General features: G+C 39.0%; 1 protein-coding gene across 1 annotated transcript in view; it reads right to left on the bottom strand.

Moving 5' to 3' along the window:
• Positions 1 to 598: 598 nt before the first annotated feature.
• The window catches only part of ANKRD55 (ankyrin repeat domain 55), a 45,232-nt gene continuing 20,582 nt past the window's right edge, over positions 599 to 25,248 (bottom strand). Inside the window, 5 exon segments of the mRNA XM_065662073.1 lie at positions 599 to 1,270; positions 7,463 to 7,564; positions 13,016 to 13,662; positions 15,282 to 15,449; positions 17,210 to 17,394. Coding sequence (XP_065518145.1) covers positions 1,002 to 1,270; positions 7,463 to 7,564; positions 13,016 to 13,662; positions 15,282 to 15,449; positions 17,210 to 17,394 — 1,371 coding nt within the window. The 3' untranslated portion in view covers positions 599 to 1,001.

Below are 25,248 nucleotides of genomic sequence, written 5' to 3'. Positions count from 1 at the left end.
GGGTTACAGAACGTGTTACGAAAGGGGATGATCCTCGCTTTTCCCCTACCCAAAGTAATGCCCACAGCCCCTCTGCAATAAGTGGGAAAGTCTCCAGAGTAATAGCAGCAAGATTTAGGTAAGCATTCTGGAGCAAGTAGAGGTTGGCATCTTTGTCGGCCTCTAGGAAAGGACAGTATTGTGAAATGTTTAGTCAAAGGCTTATAGCTCTTGCCAAGGCTCTTGAGTGAACAGCAGTCTACATATAGATTTCCTTCTTCAGTTTGGTGATCAAAGGGATGTAATAATGGCAAATAACTCAGGACTGTGAAATCCTTGTTTTATGAAAATAACAATGCATAATTGCATTTTTGTCACTGAGGAATGTGAAGAATCAAATGAAAGAGACATAAATTTGTCAGTGCAATGAAGGGTGTGCTACAGCCTTGTCTGTCCCAAAGGGGTTAGCATTTCATTGTACTTATTTAGCTTGTTGAAGTCTCAAAACCCACAAGCTTACAATGTAGAAAATATGTGAAAAACAAAGAGCCAAAACCCCTTATTTTCTAAGACTGCATTTTATTTTGATCTTATAATTTTAAAAAGATGTTTTTGGTGGCACACAGCCTCAGAATCAGCACCTTTGCATTTACAAACTACAGAGAACCCCTGTCAGTTTGTTTCCCTACTTTCAGCTTTTAAGTCGCGCAGAAAATCTTACTCTTTGATCCTGTTTTCTATGAAAGGCTTAACAGCACATTGCTGCAACAAGACTGCGTGTTATGAGGATTCCATTCACAAAATAGATTTACAGCACATTAAATATTGATTTAGTAATTTTCGTAAATGAAAACTACAATGAAAATGCCTACATAAATACACAGCGCAGCTTTTGTGATGTGCTACCATTTCTTGGATTTTGTTCATTTACACTCCAGTGCAAATTAATGAGATTTTACTATATGGTTATCTTGTAGCAAGCTCTTAGATATATTTCAACTGATTGAAGCTAGTGTGATGAGTTAATTTTCAGCATCTGGTTTGGTGAGAGATTTCTTAAGGTCTTCTGCAGGGTTAGATCTCTTCTGGCTTGGGATAGCAGGTAGGACACAGCTTGGTTTCAGAGGCTCTCCTGATACACCAGGCAAGATGGAATAGAGCAAATGATTCTCAGAATGTCCCCTTTTATGGGATTTGGAGGTTGGGGCTGGTGGGAGAATAACTGCACCAGTCCTTGGGGAATTTAAAGGCAGTGACTTAAACTTCTTAGCACCCTGCGATGATAGCTGAACTGGAGGAAAAAGAAAAAGAGAGAAAGAGTGGACAGGAAGTGAAAAGCATGACATTTTAACAAATGAATTTTCTACGTTGTTTGTCTTATATTGTGTGTACTCAAACCTGCATCTGAAAAACGTGATCAAAATATGATTAAAAAAATCTCTAAAGCCTGGCAGAGCTAATCTTCAACTGAAGAAAACAATTCCAGTGTTCCAGTAAATCTAAGTGTTTTGTTTTGTGTTTGGTGATCAATAAGACTTGATAAGTTCAAAGGTTTACTTTTGATAAGCAGAGAATCCATAGTTTGTCTGAAGGAGACTTGGTCTGTTTGAACAGATTTACACAAGATATTTTTTTCATCAAAAACCACAGGCTGACAGAAACAGAAATGTTCCATGGAAATATATTCACAAAACCTGTGTGTAAGGATGCTGTATTACCCAGGGTAAGTTCTTGGGAAGGTGAAATGGAAGAACGTGGGACACTGTCTAGGTTGTTTTAGGCACAGTCAATCATGAAGATTGATCCACATGTGCTCTGCAAGTCACAGGCCACAAAACTAAAAGCACACTAAAACCTGCACTGAAACACAAGAACCACAGCTGTTGTATGCCTCATATGTGTCAGAAATCTTTTAAGAAATCATAGGTTTTGATCATCCTTAATCTCCATCTCACACTCAGCAGTGTAGCATTGTTTGTGCTTTAAATTTAATATAGTTCTGAATCTTCTCTAAATCAAAATCCAACTTCCTTCATTCAGGCAACTTACTAACTAATTTTCTTTGTTTTTTTAAAAGGAGAATTCAAAACCTTAATTGCGGAACTGCTTTTCTCTGCCTTGGAATTTATTGTGAATTGCATTAGCGTCTTTTCATTTGATTCTCCATTTTATTCCCAAGTTTTTTGTATACAAACAGTTTGGGGTTTTCAGTTTAACTATATGAAGAGTTCCTTACTGGAGTTTACACCACAGAATCTTCCTTGAATTTTTTCACATTGATTTTTCCTTGATTCCATTCTCATTCCAGCTGTGATTTCCTTCCATCTGCATCTGTTACGATAAATACCTGAGAGGCTCTTAATTTTGACTTAATTTTGCATTTTTCCTGGCAGCTCCTTTGATTATTCCAATTTCATAGTCTCTGATGGAAATTTTTCTGGTGCAGGTTCAGGGAATTTCTACAGAAATGAGGGCTCGAGAAGAGTATTCTCTCTTAACCCAATTAAAATCCTGTATAATTCCAGAGAAACATCTGAAGTTAACCTGTAGTTGGACCATTTTAATAGAGGATAAACTGATAAATGAACTAATTTTTATTAGGAATAACAGACTGAGTAACTACTCAGGTGCAGTCAATGCAGCTGTGATAAGCTGGACTTTACAAGTCAATTTTGAGCTTTAAAAAAATGATCCTCAAACCAAAGTAAACATTCAGTACACTAATTGGTCTCACAAGTAGAATAGTGGATGGAGTTTATTGAGGGCTGTAGAATAAAAAGACAAGAAAAGGAGGACATAAGGAATTTCAAGTTAGTTAACCTACCTTAAAAAATCCTTAATACCTGAAATTCTGCCTACAGTTGATGTTTTCCAGAAGTGGATCTTTGAACCTATGAAGTCTGCCTTCTCACTGCTCATCAAGCAACACCAAAAAGAATAACTGGGATACTGATGGAGTGGATGCAGAAGAAGTGAGAAATTATGTAGTTTTAATAAGGAAAGGTTATTAACTTTTTCACAAATTTTCATAAAAAGTAAGGTAGGTTTTGTGGTGCATTTTTGTTTTTTTTTTTTTTTTTTTCCTTTTCATGCTAATTTCAGTACAATTCAAGTTCTGATGGCCTGAGCAGGTGATGTTCACTAGAACTTTGGCAATGTAGTGTAATTTGTGGGTCATATTCAAAGTTCATTCATGTTCAAAATTTCAGGAAATCACTTAGTTCTCTTTTCCATGAAAAAAAAAAACCAACCCAGAAAACAACATAAAAGCAACAACACCCCTCCCCCCAGTAAATATTTTGCTTTATTTTGTGTTGAATTTCTGTGAATTGGCCTGGGTTAAAGATAATAAATGAGTTCATTTGTTTTCTGGCACATGATATAATGCTTTGAGTTCACTGAAATTTTAGTATGTAAACCAAATACATATGGAGAGGCTCACTTGTTTCCATCTTTGGAGCACATGCATGTCTTCATGTATTAAAGTTTACACCTGTGTAAAGTATCTCCAGAACACTTTTTGTACTAAATAAACCTTTAACAATGTGTTTAAGTAGTGCAAATGTAGGGTAGTTTAACTTCACTCCCATGACCAGATAGCCATCACAAAATCATGCTCATTCAAAGAAGTAAAAAACAGCATCCAAATATCAAGCCTTTCTACATGGTCTTACATACTGTGCTCACTTTAGGATATCCTATGAGGATATCAGGACTGGATGGCTTTGAAATAATGTATATAGTGACTAGTTTTCATATATGTATCGAAACACAGGAGCCTGGACCCAGCACTGGGGTGTGAGAGACACAACTCTTAAGGCTGGTTACCATACATCCAGAAGCTGTATAGAGCAAAAGCACCAGTAATTATTCAGAGGGCAGAATTAACCATCAAAGACCTAGTGATACAGTAAGAGCTACTAATTCAGGGAACCTTTTCCACCCAGTAGTGACTCTTGAGTAGCTACTATTACAAACTGCAGAGGTAATAATATGGGACTAAGTGAATCATTGCCCAAGGACTATGTACTTCAGCAGAAGGAATGGTTCTTAGACTCTCTTAGTTTTACAAGCAGTGGACCATGGTAGGCCATGGTAGAGCCTCTGCAGAAAGGATGGTGCTTTGTGGAGTCCTTTGCTTTTGAGTTGGGAAAGAAGAAACTTCAAATCATGACAAATAACAAGAAAACCAACCACTGGTCAACCCAAAATATTGTTAAGTGACCTGCAGAAATATTTTTTTTTTTCCCCCAACAAGTAATATCCTCATTATGGCTTCAGGCTTTAGAGCAGGCTTAGAAAGCTACATGAAGAAATGAGAGCAGCAGAGAGTTCTCTAGAAGTCCCATATTTGTTTGGAAAATGATTCTGGCATTGTGTGAGCAGTGTGTGATAGTTGTAAGTCTGTTTTCCAGGTGTCCTTGGGGTAGTCATGTGGTGAGATAGAATGTGTGCAGGGGATGGAGCAGCAACATACAGAATAACAGAGATGGCAGACTGTGCTGAGTCTACTCAAGAAGCCCTTGAGGGACCTTTTAGGCTTTGGGAGTGTCTGGAGGGTGGAAGTTTATAAATTGTGGTTTAAAGTCACTCAAATATTCTTTTCCTAGGCTACTGTTTAATTACTGTTATCCTCTTTCTAACTTGTATTTTTAAATGTTTTTGCTTACAGATTAAAGTATCTCTTCCTTTTTTTTTTTTTCATTGCCCTTCCTTTTTTGGGAAATGTTTCTGCTTTCTGTTACTCTCTAAGCAGTTTCAGTTCTCTTTCTGATTTATGCTTATGTTATTGTTCTAACTCCCTGGTTGCTTTTGTTTTCCACTGGCTTTGTTACATGCTTTTAACACACATCTTGTGTAATGAAACTGTTAGAAAAATGTTTATATTTAACTTTGTAGCTGGAGCCATTTGCCTGGATGTCTAAATCATTTTGCCTGTGTCCAAATCAGTAATATATTTAAGGCTGCATGGAGGATGCGGAAAATCTTGGCTCTGAAGCACATATTTGCAAAACTCCAGGATCAAATGTGTCATTTATATTGACAAAGAGGGAATGTACATCTATTTTGCAAATAACTTTCTCTTTTCTTTTTTTTTAATTTCTTTTCTCTTATTGGCTTAAACTGATGTTCAAGCAATAATGGGCACCTAGGTACCTGTGCTTTGTTAGTCAATTAAACCATGGTTGTTAACTGTGATAATTGAATTTTATTTGTAAAACACAGGATTTTTGCATGAGACTAGAACTAAAATCCTGGCCGTTTGTATGATTTACTGCAAGAACACCAGTGATTATTAAATAATTTACTTTTTTTTTTTTTTTTTTTAGGATTTTGCTTACAACTATGTTTTAACTAGAAAACACAGATAACATTAGTAGAAAGCTTAAAAATAGGAGTCTTGGAACTGGGATTTTGAAAGCAGTGAGATTATTTTCTTTCCTCTGAGCAGACAGAGAATACCACCTCAGTATTCCACATATCTTTACTTTCTTCTTCCTCTCTTACTTACTGTGCAGCAGCAGTGCAGGATTCTGTATTTCCCCTACCCAGTCTGATGTTCCCCATAAAACTCTCTCTGCTGTTTCGTTTTTAGTAGTATTGTTGTAACTGCAGAATTGCTTCTGAAACTCATATCATAAAAGGCAATGAATCCTAAATTTAACTCTGAAATATGAGTGCTTTAGGACCTGGCTGATATGTAGGATGACAAATAGTAAACTGGAAATCCTAATCCAAAGTACACTGGGGGATCTGTGCCTTGTGGAGAGCAAGAATGTGAGGTCAGGACACTGCTGGGAGTAGGGCTAGTGCTTGTATGTGAAGAACACCCCAGTTCCTGGCTGGATCCAGCTTGGGACACTCACTAATTCTTGACACCGCCGGGGCTGTGGGAGTCGGGTGAAACTTTCCATACTCTTTGGCACCTTAGTTCACTGCCTTGGGAATGAGGAGCTAGCTGAAAATACAGAGGAATAAGAGGCTGCTGCTCTCTTGATTGCTTTATTTTTGTGCCTGTGTTATAGAAGCTACCCAAACCGGTTGCTGTTAGAATGAGAGAAATGAATGATTCCCATCCTGATGTAAAAGCTACTCTATCTGCCATGCTTAAGGCAGGGAGAGATAGACAATCTTTTCAGCTATGTAACATTCAGAAAATGACTGTTTCTTGTTCTAATAATCTTCTCTCTAGTTTTTGCTAGCAAAAGGACACAAAAATCTGTGTCATATTTTTAATGTTGTCTGCAGAAGAGTCTTTTACTTATCCTGGCTTTCATCTCACATGTCTGACCTCTCTTTGCCAAGCAGTCATTAGGGTGTTGTCATCCTTCTCTTTACATCCTGCCCCTTAAGAAAAGCTTCCAGAGTCATACAGATATATGCAATTGATAGTGAAACCAAGAGCAAAAAATCCTGTCTCTGAAAATTCCAGTCACTTCCTCCCTGGAAAGCAAATGTAGAACCATGCTCTCATCTGTATTGATGTACATCACTTCTACTAGCCCATCTCTACGAAACTTATTGGAGAAAAGGATTGTGAATCAGCAGCCCAGCCTGGAGGTGGGCCAGTCACTAGTGGAATACCCCAGGAGCTGATACTGGGGCTAACACTAATGCCCTCATTAGTGACTTGGATGATGGGGCAAATTTGCAAATGATGCGAATGAAACTGGGAGGAGTGGTCTTCACAGGCTGGAGAAATGGGTGGACAAGACTCTTACAAAGGGAAATGTGTAGTCCTGTGCTTTGGAAGGAGTAAGTCCCTGCACCAATATATGCTGAAAATCAAACAGCTGTAAAGGAGCTTGTCAGAAAGGGACCTGGGAGTCCCGATAGACAATGAGCTGAACATAAGCCAGCAATGTGGCCATGCGGCAAAGATCTCCAACAGTCTCCATTAGGAAAAGTGTTGCCAGCAAATTGTGGCAGGTGATCCTTCCCTTCTGCTCAGTACTGATAAGGCACATCTGGAGTGCTGTGTCCCATTCTGGGACCTCCAGTACAGGAGACACATGGACATACTGGAGCCGCAGTCCAACAAAGGGTGTTGGAGATGACTTAGGGATTGGAATGTCCAGCCTCAGAGGGGTAACTGAAAGAGCTGGGACTGTCCAGCCTTGAGAAGAGGGAGCCAGACTCTTCTCAGTAGTATCCTATGAAAGGAAAGGAGTCAATGGGAAATAACTAAGAAGCAGCATTTTTTGCTCTAAAGGAGCTCCAACAGGTTTTCCAGAGAAGTTGTGTAGTCCCCATCATTAGAGTTATTCAGAACATAGGTGGATATGACCCTGAGCAGCCTGCTGTAGGTGACTTCCCCATGGACATGGAGGTTGGACTAGACAATCTCCAAAGGTGCTTTCCAAACTCAGCCATTCTATGATGCTGTGAAAAAAGGAACATGAAACCTCTCTCAAAACCCTCAGATTGCCAGTGCCGGAGGCACGCAAGTATGATACTGTAACTGAGACTTGACTGTACTTACATTTCTGAGCACAGTGGTTGGGCATGGGAGCTAGGCTGTTCTGTACCGGAGTATTATTTTGTATTTTGGGTTGGTCTGTGAAAATCTGTTGAAAACTTTTACCTGTGAAAGAGAAAAAATGACCTGTTACCATATGGAAATAATTATTAATAATATGATGCACTGTAGATCGCTGGCTTTTAGAAAAAACGGCAGATTTAGTAATTCTCAGACATATGTAATAACAAGAAACCACTGACGGAAAAAGGCTTTTCTTTTTTTTTTTTTTTTTAACTCTACATTCATTTAAAAGAGTGACTGATTTAATACAACCTTCATGTGTACCCTTATCACTTCCTTTCATATAATATAACAATTGGTTTTAAAACAAGCACAGTCCAGTAGCTAGGTCCATGTAAGAATATTTGGACACTAAATTTGTAGAAATATTCATCTAGATGAATTTGATTTCAGAACCAAAGCTTTCATTTGCAAACTTTTCTAATAGGGTCTCAGCCTTTCTAAATACTACAACACAAATAGAGTTCAACTTGTGGTTGGTAAATGAGACTGGTGCAGGTCTATCAGCAGTAAAGATGAGCTCTGAGAGGGTTTTACCACAGATGAAAACATAGCGGAACTGATGTAAACTGTTACTGATCCTTATTAAGCTATGTTAATGGCAATTACATTTTTCCAGGAACAGATACTGGAAAATGAAAGGTTAATTGGCTAACTGTGGCATTCCACTGGCTATGATTAAAATTAACTTGGTTTTAGTACTGTTAAAAAGAAAATACAATAGATGATGTTTTGCATTTTGCTACATTAATGACAAATCAAATAAAGAGGAAATTCAAGCACCAAATCAACATTTTCACCAGATCATCTTCCTGAGTTGATCTTATTCAGTGATGTTCGAGTCCCCAGATTTTTCTTTTTTGTTATCCTCAGAGCTGAGATGAGCTGTGTAAGAAGTCTTGAGTTGTCTTGCCAAACAGCTGCTCATCCAGCATGGCATTGCAACATAGCTCACTGCAGATCAAGCATATGGCTCTGTTGGCATGCAGACAGAAAGGGAGACACAGACTGCATGTAGTAGGACATCTCAGGCAACAGCTGAAAATGGAATTATGCAAATTGCCTTTGTGGCTTTGTAGTTACTTGAAAGTACATATGTTGCTGGCTTGTGCAAGATAAAGCTATAGGAAAATAGTTGCAGAACCGTTTCCTAGAAGTGCACTGAAGTAATTGTCAAGACTGCTGTAACTGTGCTACTGACCAAATGGATTCTCTATGAAAGGAGCTAACGTGGTCTTTATTGGACAAATCCCCGTGTTGCAGTGCATCCTTCACCTGAACATGGAGCAAAATTCTGGTCCAAAGACCACGGCAGTTGATAGCCATTGACTCAATCTGCTGGATCCCATGTGTAAAGCTGATGTGTATTGGACTAAGAGTTTCTTACAGATGAGCTATGTCTGTTACAAACAGACTTTAGTTTCTATTTTTCCCATGTTTTACTCTTTATTTAGTCTTTGACACTTCTCCAGGGTGATCAAAAAATGGGTGTAAAAGTTGGGAAATTTCTTCTATAGACATTGCATCCACGGTGCACAAAGAAATAAATACATAAATTCCGAAATAGCAGAGTATCAAGCCTGCTGTTCCCATTAGTGAAATTTGAATTATATTGGTTTCAGTGATGCTTATGCTGAGAACTAATGGCTTATGTATGTACCATTATGGCCTTGATTATGGGAGGTTGTTTCTATCAAGAGACATATTTATTTCATAAATGGGGATATATGGCTGCAAAACAACAGTACAAAGCATAATCATGTTTGCAAGGCTGGTATGAATGTTTGGAAAAGAATCCTTGTGTCTAAAAGTTCTGGCATCAAGGGAAAGTATTCTTCTGCTCTTTCTTTCTATCTGCTCCACGTAACATCAGAGAAAAAAATTTTTCTTTCCTGAATATATCATCTTTGTCATCCCTAAGAGCATATTTATGATGATATTTATTTTTTAATGAAATGGAAAGGGTACAATTTATTATCATAGAATGCAGGATTGCTCTGCATTTTATTTTGTTTACTGACATTTTTTACAGGTTGTTCTTTGTTTTTCCTTTGCATTTAGATAGGTGAACCACACTGTGAAACAGTGAAACAGCTACACTGAAAGAAACAGCTACACTGATCATCTTTGCTCTAGTCTTTCCTGGCCAAAAAGTGCTTCCTGTTGAACCATACCATACTGATTATGCCAACATAAGCTTAATAATAGCCTATTTTTTACATTACCTGTTCAAGCAAATAGAAGGTACTGGGCTGCTGTAATAAAACCCCTAATAAAGTATCACCCTTAGCAAAGGTTAATAATCTAAAAGACGAATAAAAGAAAGAAAATGCTCCAGCTGGTTAGGGGGTGCTAACAGCTGCTTACATTTGAGACAGGTTTCCTTTTACCCGTATCACTTGGAGTTTCTCTACCTGCACCATTTTCGCTGTGGAAAGTAGATGACAGTACATTTTGCAAAAAGAGATGATTACAAAGTTCATAAATAAAAAACGCTTTGGATTGTGGATGCCAGCTCAGCACTGTGGCTGGCAAACTCTTGCAATATTGGCTGTAGTTTTTGGTATAATCTGTCTTTGCTCTTCCCAGTGGAGGGCAAGACAAAGTAGTTATACTGGATGAAACCAGTGTCATGATTGTAAGGTGAGTCTCATCGCTACCCAAAGCAACTTCTCCCCTTTGTGTAAATGCAAAGTCTCAGCTAGTAAATTGACTCATGTTTCATTTCCAGGAGCACAGAAACCAGAACAAAATAGCTCCAAAAATCCCAGTCTATGTGCCAGCTGCCTTAGTAGCTTACTCAACTCTGACTTTAATAAAAGGTCATGCAAGAAAATCAATTCTGGGTGTTAGCTGAGAAAATAATTTTAAAATTGAGTTCCCCTAGATTATTGATACCCATAATCCTGCCCTGGATATTCAGTGATTAGGGAGTTATTTTTAACCCCCACAGTCATGACTTGAGAAATGCAGTTTTAACACTTCAGTGTCCTTCAGAGTCCAGATGATGTTCTTCCCCTCAGCTAGGCCTTCTGCAGAAAAAAACCAGTGAGGAAATATCTTTCCTCGGAGACAGCTGCCTGCAGAGCACTGCTGGCTGGGCTGGAGCCAGGATTACTTTACTTCTGATCCCTCTGAGTCCTGCAGGCACAGTGCACTGGAGACCTGGAGCTCATACAGTAAATGCAGCTCTAATTCACAGCAAGTCAGGTGGCTGTAATTACAGGGGCAGGCAGATTTAAACCACACACACAGGCATGAAGGAGGATAAGCAGATCTTTTTATCGTGAAGAAATGTTAGGCAGTATCTAGGTTGTGCAATGTATTCCTGTCAGACACTCCCTGCATCCTTAAGAGCTTTTAATTCATATGCTTCAGTGGAAGTCTTTTTTGCCAGCTACAGGAATCTTTTTATTGTTGGAAAGTTTTGTTAAAGGGAGCTGGTAGACAGAGAGCTGGGCTTAAAGCAGACTCAGGCTTTATTTTCTCTGAGGGAGATAATAAACTCTTAGAGATAAAATGACTTACTCTTCCTTTGGACATGCAAAGACTGCTCCCATTGTAACAATTAGAAGATTTCCCATAATTGGTACAATTTTTCCCTTATTCATGCATGTAGATTGTGGGTGCTATACCAAATCTCTGTGCAGATAACAGAGTACTGAATGGGTGCGCAGGGTCTGTCCTGATTCAGGGTCTGTCCTGATTCAGCTGGTTGCAACATTTTATCATAGGATGTTCACAGAAATCTGCCTGTCTTTCTGTCCAGAGCAAAAAAGTATTTAACCATACAGTATTTCACAGTCTTGAGAAAAATCTGTAGTCACATTTTAAGTAACATGGTCGTTACTTCCACATGAAATGCGTTCATGGTCTAGCTAATCCCATGAAGAAATGTTTTTCTACAGTTATCCCCAGGTTTGGTTTTTCCAGTTTGAGTTCATTCCTCCTCTGCTGTCAACAGCCCTCAGATATCTCAGTCTCAGTGTACCCTGTTATATTTGGGTTGTAAAGAAGCCCTGCAGATTTTCTTATCTTCCACGTGTGAGCTGAACCTTGAGGAGTTCAGTGTAGAAAGAGTTATGCTGGAGCAATCCTTGTAGCCGTATGGAGTTTGGGGTTTGTATGGTAGAGTGAATAGCTGAAGAATGCATAGTAAAAAAGTAGTGACACTTACGGATCAGGCCTATCAAGTTTTCAGGAACGTGGCCTGATGTTCATAAAGTGGAACTTTTTGTATAGCTACTTTTTATTACCCTGAAAAACAGGGTAAAATTTCCAGCTTTTATTTGCACAACGTAGAATGACCAGACATTCTGAGATTGCCACCTCTACTCTCATTATTAGAGATGTGAACAAGGATTTGCTATTTTATAGATCCCTTCACCTAGAAGTCAGCACAGTTTGCGCTATCAGGCAAGCTCAGATAGTGACCTGACCTCTGAGAGTGTTCTTTTCAGAGAGGGTTTCTGTTCATTCCTATTTACTGTAAAAGATAGCAGCTCATGTTTGTTGGGGTGAGGGGAGATTAACTTATTGTGTAATGTTTACTTCTTGTAATGGTGTACTGGTAAGTTTGGGGATTGCTTTTGCTTGCTTCATTTTCTGTTGGATATTACAGTGGTTGGAAAGCATGCTAGATGTGTTTAATTTTGGCATGGGGCTAATCCCAAAGGAGATGGAGTTGAAGACAGATATGTTGAGGTAAACTCCAGCACTCAAGCTAGCCAGCCAGATTCATTTAAACATTAATATGAGTCAAACAAAGTACTGGATCCCAAATCCAGTCAAACCCTGGTTTTGAGTTTACTTCAGAATTCTGGTGCTCTTCTTCATTACTGTTGCTTTAGTTTCCAAACCGCAACATAAAAGCATTTACTCTGTCTCTGTAAATTTAGCAACCTGAACTCAGCTTTGGAAGAACTGTAAGAGCAGCACCTTGGACCAAAAGGCTGGCACTTGGGGTAGGCAGGGCGGGAAGGGGTGACACTACAGTCTAAAAGTGCCAAAGCGCAGAGCTGTCCAGCGTGGCACACATGGGCTTACCTGGTTGGATCCAGAAGCAGCTGTAAGCACAGTTAGAGATTTGAGTGCAGTACTATTCCCTTGCACATCTAGTTCCAGGACTAAATGTGGACACAAGGCAGCAGGTGTGGCTGAGGGTGTTACCATGAATTCACAAACCACATATATGATCTGAAGGCACTTACTTACCTTGCTCAGGTACATTCTGTGCTTCCTGACTACCTGTATTTTTATTTCCTCATCAGACCTACTTAAATTTCTTATTTCTCACCCCTAAGCACCTTGCTTAAACTGTCAGCTGATGTTCTGTACATATGCTATCTTCAATTGCTACTACATATAGGGAGAAGAAATTGGAAAAGGAATTGAAAAACTTGAAATGTCATGGGTCAGACTTACCAATTTTTTCTGACTCAGCTTGCTACATCAGTAGACATTATAGGATTCGGGAGACAGAAAACAAATTACCTGAGGAAGAACTGGGAAGTGAGGGAAGGTGGGGAGGGCACAAATGCACATGGTGAGATCTATCAGAGTTTAAGCCATTTATCAGTTTGTCTGAAGGAGTTCTAGTGCAGGCTTTGGAGGAGAATAGCTGGTTAGAGCCTGTGTTCCAGGGATCACCCAGCGAAGTCTGGCAGCTGCTTCTGGGGTCCATCAAGTTGTGTTCACTCTGCCTCTTCAGAGACTTGTGTGCAAATTGGTGGGTGCTGGTGCTGGAGAAGGTTGATGTGCTCCGGGAAGCAGTTAGGAAGGAATTGCCCACAGTGATGGGGGGAAGGCTCTGGGTCCTGATGGGCAGAAGTCCCTGACACTCTGGCTGCTTCTTTTCTGGTATGAGGTACTTTGTGTCTGTGCTCCTTCTTTTAAAGCCAATGGTGGTCAAACGCTTATCTTTGCAGTTTGTGTCCATAATGCAATCAAAAGTGGTGATGATGTCATCTACATCTGACCTCTCTTCTCTGGGATTTCGGTCTCTACTTTTCTCCTTCTGACTGTTTTTTTGATCATTTTTATTCTTTTTGAGAGAGAAGATGTGGTTCAGTATACTGAATCGTCCTTCCTTCTTTGGGGGTCTTTTGTTCTGGGAGGGAAACTGTTGAACTAGCTCAGATCTACTGGAATTACAAATCAAAATGTGATATCATTATTGCCAAATAATAAAGAAATACTGTGTTTGCCAATGAAATGGAGTATGTATTGTTCAGACACATTTGCAGGAGTCATTCAAGGAGGCAGAAAATTAGGAATGCAGGTTTGTAATTAAGAGAGACTATAAACGATACCATGTTACTTCACTCTTTCTTATGGGGTTCATTGCCTTACACTCATCTTAATGTAGGCTCAGTGCAGCTATCAGGAAAAAAAAATAAACAAACTTTCCTGGCTTCAGCATCTACCAGCTGCAGAATTATTATTCTTACTGGTGAAGCAAGATCCAATAATAACAAGAATAACATGATGGGATCTTTGAAACCAAGTGGTCTTTGTATTATGTCATATCTGGAAAATAGTATTTCCAACAGCACAGTCATTGCTAACACTGTAACAAAGGCACTAGTTGACCATTCCTCCCCTTTCTCTTTTTCTTTCCCTTTCCCTTTCCCTTCTCTTTTCCTTTTCCCTTTCCCTTTCTTTTTCCTTTTCCCTTTCCCTTTCTTTTTCCTTTTCCCTTTCCCTTTCTTTTTCCTTTTCCCTTTCCCTTTCCCTTTCTTTTTCTCTTTACCTTTCCTTTTCTCTTTCCGATTTTTTTTACCTTTAATTTTTCTTTTCCCTTTCACTTTTCTTCTTTCCCTTTTCCTTTCCCCTTTCTCCTTTCCCCTTTCCCTTGCCTTGCTTGTACTAAATAGGTCCGGTGCAGTTTCAGATCTATCAAGATAATTACCTACAGTGATGATGCTGTAGTGTTTTTAGTAGTGGTTTTTAGATGAGATTTTGCTAACCAACATTTCAGATCTACTCTGTCAGGCAGAGTGCAGAAAGAAGAGGGGAAATGTCACCCATGTCTTGCAGTTTGTAACATAGGAAATAATACTAACTGCTGACTGAAAAAGAGGGGCAAGCACAAAGAAATGTGACGATAAGTGTAAATGCATGCTCATTTACCAAAGCTGAAGAACCAAAACTAATTAAATGACAACTGCTGAAACATGAGAAATACAAAGAGACAAGATCATAAGCAGTGGTAAAAGGCTCATACTTTTTAACAGAAAAAAAAAGTCAGAATAAAAAGAATTCAATAATATAATCAAGGTAGAGAACTAAATAAGGAAAACACTCCCAAACGCTTATCCTGAGAATGCAGACTTGAGGTTTATTTTATTATCTATCTGGCAAAGCTGCTTTTGTGTTCAGCCTATCCCTCTGTCAGATTAAATGAACACACAGCTAGTGCACAGAGATTTCAAAGAAGTGGAAGGCATAATACTGAGGGCTGAAATTATTCTGTAAGATAAATTTTCTGCATGAAGGTGACTGAGCAAGATCTATACTCACATCTTCTTGGTTCAGAACCCTCTGCTGATTGGCAGACTAGCACTGTAACCTCAGTGATGAATTTTCAGTAGATGACTAATTTTAATGTTGCTACCTTGGTGGAAAACTTCAACTGAGTATTGCATATGAATCGAGAAGACATCACCCAGGGTTCAAACCCTGCAGTAGCAAACAAAAAGCAATATATTTGCTTTCTAGTCAGTAGCAATATATGAGCAAAATGTGAACTTTTTTTTACCTGCTCTCCTGAGACAGCAGATTGATGCATGCTGTATGCCCACAGTACATTGCGTACGTCAGAGGAGTGTTTTCATTGATGTCTCGAGGGTTGCTATCTATCCCCAGCTCTAGCAGTGTCTGCACACAGTCAGCTTTCCCTGCTGCTGCAGCCCAGTGCAAAGGCGTCCTATGGAAAAGGAGGAGTATCATTAAAATAAATGGATTAATTTACTATTTAAACTATAAATGATATAATGAGGTGTGTTCCTATGCTACTTATCCAGCCACAACATCCATTTTATGGAATTCTTCAGCGACTTACCACATGCTGATGTAGTTGCCAGCGGTGGTAATAAGGCCACTGAAGAACTGGTTTCTATCTATGTGCGACTATTTAGCTGTAAAGAATGTAGATATGGGGCTGCAAAATGCCTATACATACTATGTAATAGCAACTGCTGGAGCTGCAGAGTGGGAGGGATCCCTGAAGTTTTCAAAGCAGAATTAGAAAGAAAAGATCTTCATAGTGTCTCCTGCACAGGGACAAGGTCTTCTCATATTTACACCAAACACAATTAGCAATGGTTGGCTCAGGTATCTCTGTGGAGGTAGCTGGAAAAGAAGCCTCCTCCGGGTGAATGAGAAGGACTGGACACATCTGCCAGGCTGTTACTGGCTCTTTGTCAGTTTCTGTGTTCTTTGATGGGCACAGACTGGAGCAGATATAATTGTCTTGAATCTGTGTATGACAATTAAACTTATTTTCTTCTTGGCAGAAGATTTGCATCTTGTCTTTGGAAACCTATGTGAAATTTCCAAATTGTAATACTTTGCACTTATGAAAAATCTGGAAGCACAGAAAGTACCATGATAAAACTGTGAGAATGAAAAAGAAAATTGACTTTTCTTCTGCGTGTTTCTTTGCAATCCCAGTGATTTCAGATGGATACAGTCGGACACATAATATAATGGAAATCTGCTGTGTTTACAATGAACAGCTTATCTTTTCCTCTCTTCAAGTATAACATCTTCTATGGAAATATCTGAGAATGTGCAATAGGAGGTCAAGTCTTACTGAGCTCTTTACTGTAGTTAAACTCCTCCCTTTGCCCTTTTTTCCATAGAAACACAGCCTTCTCAACTACATTTTACTGACGTTTAGAAACTTCTCCAGAACCCTGTTGGTTTTATTTCTGTTCCATTTTATTGCACTTTTCCATGAAAAATGCTATTATTTTAAGTACCTGAAGGCCTAAGCCAAGAAAATGTTGGCTTTTGCTCCACTAAGCAGGATAAGCAATGTGAACAGTCAGTTGGTTCTATTTGCATTAAATAAATTTTAGAGCAAAGTTCCAAGGGAGGTGGGTGTGGGCTGAAAAACAGTAAAGGAGATGACTCTTGTGCACTTATGATATAGGGGTGTCATCCTAGAAGAAATCAAATGCCTCATCAAAATGGAAGGTGAATTTCCCTTGGTCTAAGGAACACTGTGTTAGCATTCTTATGAAACACAGGAGAATGTGTTAAATGTGTTTCATTCTTAAATGAAACAAGGGAACGTTGCCATTTCTTAAATACAAATAGCAGCAGGATCCTAGCGTCAAATTGTAGGATCCTGTTCTATTGTTTTGAAAAGAATGTCCACTTTTGATTGAAAGAAGTCAAATGGTGACAAAGTCCTTTCACACATAATCTTATCATTTCCTACCAGAAACACAAAGCTAAATAACATTCCTACTAGTCAGTTATTATACCAGATATGATACATGTGGGCTGGACTGCTTTGGACTGCTTCTGAGCAAGCACGGTTCTCCCTAAGTGCAGTTCATTAGTCTAGTGCACTAGACCATGGCCTGTGAAACAGGAAACACCATTATAGAATAAACAGAACTAGTCTCAGGTTAATAGAAAGGAAGCAGCAATTTCAGTCAGAGTTTCCATGGTTACCTTTCATCCACATCAAGGGCCTGCAGGTTGCACCCCGGGACTTTAGCCAGCTCACTAATAATATCACTGTAGCCTGAAGCAGCAGCAATGTGCATACATGTTTTGCCATTCTCATCATCGTAGTTTATTATTGATGGTCCCTGGTAGTGGTCTAGAATGATGGAACACAGAACCCTGTTGCCACTCTGGGAGGAAGTTCAGAGAAGAAAAGCATTTTACGATGGAGCTTACACCAAACTGCATTTTCTCTGCTAGAAAAGGCTATATACAATAATGGTATTTTGTTTTGTGTATACTACACTCCCCAGGTATGAAAGCCAAGAGCTTCCGATCTCCTGCTGGGAATTGAGTTTGAGTTATGAATTTCCTAGAACACTTTGAACACTGCAAAAATAATAAATAATGTACCACTGCAGACATCTCCAGAAGTTACAGAGTGTAAATTACTCAACAACTTTCTCAGAAGTAACTTTGGGTTTTTGCTGTTTTGCTAAGAGTCCAGAAAGATACAAGCCTATATTTTCTCATAGAAATTAGAAAGGACCTCAAAAGACCAACCCAATTCTGTAAGCCTGTCCACCTACACCTAGAAAAGCCATATAAAATATTTGCTCAAGTGGTTCTTGAAAATTTTCTTAGCTAGTATGCTCCAGTACCTTAATAGTAAGTTGAAATTGTTCTCTAACCTGCAAATGAAACTGAACATCTTATATCCTAACTTGGTGGAAACAGAGAGAAAGAATCTATGATTTTTTTCTATAACAAGAGAGAAGCACACAGCTGGAGATGTCTTACTAGACCATCAAATTCAATCCCTGCGATCACTAGCAGCTATGTTACATCACCCGTTTCATAAACTTACTGTGTCCAATAAAAGCAGTTAGGTTTTTAGTCCCCATTACTCCCAGAGGAAGTCAGCTCAAGAACTTGTTTGCTTTAACGATTAATATCTCTAATTTGTACACATACCCATGGCTGATTTATGTCCTTTTGGTTCTGTGCCAGCATTATTATTTAGATTAAATACTTCTTTACCTGGTATGTGTTCTTCAGATCTATTTATAGACAATCTTCATATTGTTTCTGAGCAGTTCTCTTGTTGCTCTAATTAATCAAAGACTTTTAAGTTTTCCATGTAAAATGCACTTTCTATTCCTCTCATCAACCTGCTAACCCTTCTCCTTTTGTGTTTTAGTTGTGTATCCTTGGAGAGGAGTGAATAAAAATTGTACGTAGTTGTGCATAGTAGTGGAAACCTCATAGCAGCCTTCCAGTATCTGAAGCAGGCCTACAAGGATGCTGGAGAGGAACTGTAGCGATAAGACAAGGGGTAATGGGTTTGAACTTGAACAGGGAAAGTTCAGGTTAGATATAAGGAAGAAGTTCTTTACCGCGAAGGTTGTGAGGCACTGGAACAGGTTGCCAAAAGATGTGGTAAATTCTCCATCCTTGGCAGTGTTCAAGGCCAGGCTGGACAGAGCCTTGGGTGACATGGTCTAGGGGAAGGTGTCCCTGCCATGGCACGCTGGTTGGAAGTAAGTGATCTTAAGGTCCTTTTTAACCCTAACCATTATATGATTCTATGAGAGACATTTTTGCTAGGTCTTTCTACAGTAACACTAGCTCTTCCCTATTTGTGTTAGAAATACCTCTTTTGGTATGTAACAGAACAGCATTTGCCTAATTCACAGCTGTGTCTCATTAGAAGCTACTAGTAATTTTGGAATAACTCTTTACAACTCAGTACTTCTCTCTCTTCCATAATTGTTTCCAAACAGTTTCTAGTTTCTGGGAGAACCTTCTGTTATTAGTGCCCAAATGAATGACTTAAATTTTTTATCCTATGCATTTTTTCCCATTTGTATTACTCTAGATTTGAAGGTATTCCATTTTTCCCTGTGTAATATCCCTATTCCTTTCTGTTAGTGTCTTCCAGGTTTGTTTTTTTTTTGCTTCGGCAGATTTCATCAGAAAGTCTCTGTATTTTGTGCCGAGTTATCATGAAAATATTAACCAAGATTGATTCTGCACCTTATTCCTCAAAGTAATTTCAGGCATTATTCAACATTCAGTTATTACTCTTGACTCCTTGATTTTGAGATACAAGTTCTTTTGCTTCTCCATACTTTTGCTTATTATTTTTTAAGGTGTCTGCTTATTCTAAATATGTCTATTAGAGATGGACAGACATCCATTATATCTCAAGTCTTTTCTACACACTTTTCTTCTCTGCTTTTGGGACACAGATATCTGCTACATATTGCACCATTGGCAGGATACAATCCAGGTCCCTGGAACCTGCTGGTTCCCAGTGATTCTCAGTCCCACAATTTACTGAAATGTGTCCCTCTGAAATAAGTAATTTTGTCTTGTATGTATTGTTTTTAGTCAGCTGTTTAATGTATAGTCTACTCATGATTATGCCACCCAAGCTTATTTTCTATGACCAGGCATTTTATGATACCCTTATTAACCACGTTAAAATTATTAATAATTAATAGTTGCTTGAATAGCTAATGAAAAAAGGGTGTTAATCAACATTTTCAAGAATACCAATGTCCTATGAATAATGGTTTTATTCTCCAGTCCTTATGCCAAATGTCCTCCATGCTAGCAAAATTCTGGTTAGAGATACAAATCCCTGGTCACATTCAGGTCTAACTGAACCTAAATGTGTATTATATACTGCTAGTACTACCACAATAAATATCTATTGCCATCTTTCTCCAACTTATTTTGATTAAAAAAGAATAAAATTAGTAATATGCATTACCTTAGTATTTCCGTATTTGTGTTCTAATGATACTATTGTTCTTCTAATCTTATGCTATCTTGCTAAATCCAAATTTCACATCTGCACCTACAGTTTCAGTCCCCCAGTGTTTTTGCACAACACTTAGCATTTGCGTAAGGCATTTCCCACTGTTCTTACTGGCATTTTATACATTTACAGACAGTTCTGTCTCCCACTAATCTTCCACTTTCTAGACTAAACAAACCAATTCAACCTCTCTTCATGGGTCAGGTTTTTCAACCCACTTATACTTGGTGCTTGCTTTTGGCCTCTTTCCAGTTTGTCTACAGCTTTCTTCAACTATGGCATCCCAAACAGCACAATTATCCAGATGAGGTTTCTCTCCTGACACTGAAAATGACATTGCCACTTCCTGTAGCCCACATATATCGCGCTTCTGTTAATATGTCCCAGAATGATGTTAGTTTGATTTGTATCGACATTGTAATTTAAACCTCTACTCACTTTTTAATCCACTACTCTTAATTTTGTGCAAACAGCTTCAGTCTTTCACTGTTCTGCTTTACACTGTGCTACTCTATTAATTGCAGTTCAATCTTAAAATTTATCAAAATAATTTTGAATATCATCCTAACCCCTGATGTACTCAATGTCCCTCTAATTTGGTTCTAGATGTAGGTTATATGCATACTCTCATATTCTGCATTTTATCACCTTAGTCTGGAACAAATAAAAGCATTCTTATGATAAATCCCTAGTTAGACTACCTATGAGATGTCCATATCCAAAGGTTATTTGAACTGTTCTGAATGTGTCTGATAGAGAATATAGGATGTGTGAACAATCATATATTGATTCATATATATCATCCCAGTCTCTGGCTTTATTTTGATTGCATTACTCCTTATTCTTCCCCACTGGGACTTTGGACTATCTTTGGACTGAGTTCTGAGTCCATTATAGAAGATTGTATTTATACAAATTCTGCTGTTCACATCATTCAGTGTGCCAAGAGTATGTACCACTCAAACCAGAAACAGACAAAGAACTGGACTTTCTCTGATCACTCTATTCACCATCTGCTTAAGAAAGGTTCTGTACCATGCGGTGAATTTTATTTTGCTGGCACTTTGCCAGTATTTCTGTGTTTTACTACATGGCACTAGACTGATTAATTGACGTTCAAACTATAGCCATACCATATCCAATAGCCTCTTATCTGAGGAAGCAAGATTGCTTTGAAGATGGCTGTGAAATTTCTGTCCTGTTTTAAGAATATTCGATTCTTCTGCTGAAGGAGATCTCTGGCCAACTGTTCTGTGGTTTTCCAGCTCTCTCTTCTTAGGAATGCCTTCTTATCTTTAAATTCATCTTGGCTTTTTTAAGTTGCACACAAAATACTTCTAAAATGCTTACGTTGCCCTTATTCCTAGATTGATAGCTTTGAGCTGAGTTCACCAAAAATATAGTCTTTCTGTGGTAAATTTACAATCAACCACTGCACTATTGTTACAGCAGAGGATGTTCAGTGGTAAATTTACCATAGGAAAATTATATGTTTTTGTAACCTTACTCTCTATATCCCTACATTTCATCTTCGCTTTTTGTATTCAAATTCCTCTCACCAATGTTCTCAGAGATTATTAGTTATTTTTGCTATGTGTTTCTATATAATTCTGCAGAGCTCCCCACTCAGTTTTATTTACACTTTTATCCCATTTCACTCCTTTAGATGCTTCCACCCGGTATTCATTTTCATCAGTGAACTTTTCTTTCTTAGATCACCCATCTCAATTGGACTTTTTTCATGAAGGAGAAATGTCCTAAAGCCTGACACTGGGAGACCTTGCAAGGCAAGCTGTCATTGTGCTTTATGCAAGATTTTGTCTGAGGTTTGTGTCTTCTCCAGACTGCGGCAAACAAATTCAGTAACAGGATCATTAGTGAATTTGTTGTTAGCTCTTTGACTTCATTACAACTCCATTTTCTTCAGGTTTGTTAAACAGCTCCTGATAGTTGCATCTCTCAGTGCTTTCAAAACAAGAAAATAATTCCTCAGGAAGTATTCACCGAATCAGGTACCATGAGGAGAATAATGAAAGTTTGGTGCACTTTTACGGTTTCAGTTAATTTTTCACCTGTTTCTACCCAATTTGTCCTCATTGTTGTTATGGCCATTGTTCTTATACTTCTGCCATTCTGATATGCAGAATGGTAATTTTACTCAGAAAGTTTATTGTCACTTATGTAGTATTCTACTATAACATTGCATTTTGTTTTGCCAGGCCTTCAATTGTACATAGTAGAATATTTTCTTTGTTCACTGCACTGTATAGAGGGTTCTATTTCCCCCCTTGTCAGAATACTCTTAACGAACTACAGATTTCGATGTCAAGGAGAAGAATCATGTGAAGGGAGTCTGCTAAGCTGGCTTGTGGCTACCAGTAATGTAGAGGTGGGAGGAGGAGAGGGACAGACTATAGACCACTTAACTGTTTTCAGGAAACCCTGACAAAGTACTTTTCTTCCAAGTGAATGCCTCCAGAGATTATGTGGTTAGGTATTATTAGTTCTCCTATACTTTCTGTCTCTTTGTATTAGTGTGCAGTTTAAAATGTTCCTGTATCTATAGTCAGCTTTGCTGAACGGAAATTCCCCACTAGCAGCTCTTGACATTGCTTCTTATTGTTAGCACTGAAGGCTAAATTAAGGCTGTTCCCTGTCCTTCTATATCCTCCTTTTTCAATCCCACACCTTTCTCTTTGTTGTCCTTCTGCTCTGACACTGAAGGGCTTGACATTTTAACCATTATTTCACATCTCTGTCTCATTGTAGATGAAGAATCTTCCATTTCAAACATAGCAAATGCCAATCTCAAGAGCAGGGATGTACTGCAGCACCTCTAGCCTGCTGCAAACACAGCACAGTGAGAAATGTCCATAAATATGGCAACCTGGGTTGCTGAAGGGTTTTGCACACATGGAAGCTTTCTCCCATTTTTAAGGACTTTCAGCATCCCCCTCTGTATGCCAGACTAGGGAAAGCTGAGGAGTGGAAGCATGTTTACTCTACCTGCACTGCTGCCCTGCCCTGGCTGCCAGATGGCTATGTTGGCAGCGCAGGTGCAGTGCACAAATTCAAAGCACCCTGTGGTTTCTCTGCTCTCAGAAGACAGAGGTCACTGGGCCCTATGCTGAGGAAAGGAACAATCGATGATGCCATCTTCAGCTTTCCTTCTGCCAGGGAAACTTGCCAGGAGTTGCCTGGATGCAGCCCAGGCACTTCACAGAGTGTGTTTCTGATGGCAAACCAATATAAATTAACAACAACTCTACTGACACTGCTGTAGTTACACTGGTGAGACTCAGCCAACCTAGAGAGAAGCTCACTGGTCGTCTCCTAACCCTAGTACTTCAGCCACAGACACCCACTGAGACAGGTCTCTTGCAGACTCAAGAGTGACCCAGCTTGGCTTGACTTTGTGGTACTCTTGAAAAGAGAATGTGCTGTGCTACAGGATACTTTGTCCTGTGGTCCTCAGAGCACTGCTGCCTCTGTTACAGCTAGGGGACCTGGTGTTATTAAAATACTTACCCTCTCAACAGCCTTAGTGGGTGTTGGCAAAAGCTACGAAGTGACAAAGGCAGTCATGGAGGCATGCCTCTATAGTTATCACATATTCCTCCCTCTCCTACCCTCTCTTTGCTCAAAGTAGAAACTGCATGAAATACTGGCCAATTCTCTGAGAATGATTTTCACTTGTAGTCTTCTATAATAAGTGCGTGATTTACTGTCTAAATGACTATGGCTATGACTAATATTACTTGGCAGCTTTCCCTTGCTAGTACATTGTCATGAGGACTAATTTGTCTGGATGAGCTGTTTACGTGCTTTGAAAAAGAGGTCATTTTTTATTCTGCAGTAGAATAAGGATTTTTTCTTTACTACTAGCAGAGAAATTGAAACATTTTTCTTCCAGTGTCTTTTTCCAGGCACAGGAGATCAGGACATTTATAGATATGCATAAAGTGTGGTGCACGTACATTACTCATGTTCTGGCGTCCACTTGCAGAGTTACACATAGTCTGTTCTGAGAAGAGGTCTGGTAATTATCCTGTACTTACCTACAGGTTTTGCCTGAGACAAATCCTGACTATGCTCAGTGGGAGTTCTGCCATTGATTTCCTTGGAAATTTGATTTGGCATGAATAATTACATTGTCAGCAGCATGTTGACAGTCAGTCATTTCAGGTAAAGGCATTTTTTTCTGATGATCTGGTTGTACTGATGAGTTTGTGTATCAATACTGCTGTAGCCTGTACAAGTCACAAAAGCAGCTTTGGCTTATGAAATGACACAAATGAAACCAGAGAAGTAGGTTACAGCTCTTCTGAAAAACTAAGTAGCAAGAGGGAACATTCCTGATCCTCAGAACTCAGCTGTATGCAGTAAAATTGTAAAACTCCTGCCTGGCATGAATTTGTCTTGAGTCAATTAACACTTTCCCTACCAGTTCCTGTATGTGGCTCAGGAGCTAGCATGAGCTGCAGACCATTTCTAGTAAGTGGTCTGCATACTATGACCATCCTGTTTTAGAGAATAAGAGTTCAGCTTAGTTAGTAGGGACACAGGCTGTCCTGTGATAGTTAGCCTTGGTGCCAGACTCAAGGCTAAAGCACATTCAATTTGCTATTGCTGACATAGTCACAAATGTTTAGTGCACTTTTTGGGAGACGCTTCTGATGGTACTGGAACAATTTTATTTCTCACTCAAAGCTATTTGCAAACTCTCTTCCTCCTTGTTCTGCAACTTGACAGCTCACTCTATAGAGCCGTGCTGCTATGCAAGGAGTGACAGCTGTACCTTTGCTGGAGTGACAATATTTATACAACAAAGGGATTTCTTAAGGGTATGCTTGACAAATGCACATAGAACCTATTTGTCATTTGTTTGCTAACAGTAAAAATTGTCTTTAAAGCTTGGTGACATAAACAAATCACTACTCTTTCTAGCTATTTCGAGAAAACTACATGAAACAAGGAGAAAACAAGTACAGTTTTGCAGAGAAAGAAATCTGCCTGAAACCAACCAGACTGTGAAGTGCCTAGCAAACACACTTTTTCTGGCCCAACTGAACAACAAACATGTCACATGGAGAAACACCCACTAAATTTAATGAAGTTTTTGGAAGTCTCTCTGAATCCTTCCACTGTAGGCAGTCCTCAGGAAAAAAACAGGGTGCTGGGCAGAAAGCACACAGATCCCCAAAAAAGACCCCAGTCC

The sequence above is a fragment of the Lathamus discolor genome, chromosome Z (genome assembly GCF_037157495.1).
Source record: "Lathamus discolor isolate bLatDis1 chromosome Z, bLatDis1.hap1, whole genome shotgun sequence".
NCBI lineage: Eukaryota > Metazoa > Chordata > Aves > Psittaciformes > Psittacidae > Lathamus > Lathamus discolor.
The sequence above is the reverse complement of the archived record's forward strand: the minus strand, read 5'-3'. Positions and strand labels throughout refer to the sequence as shown.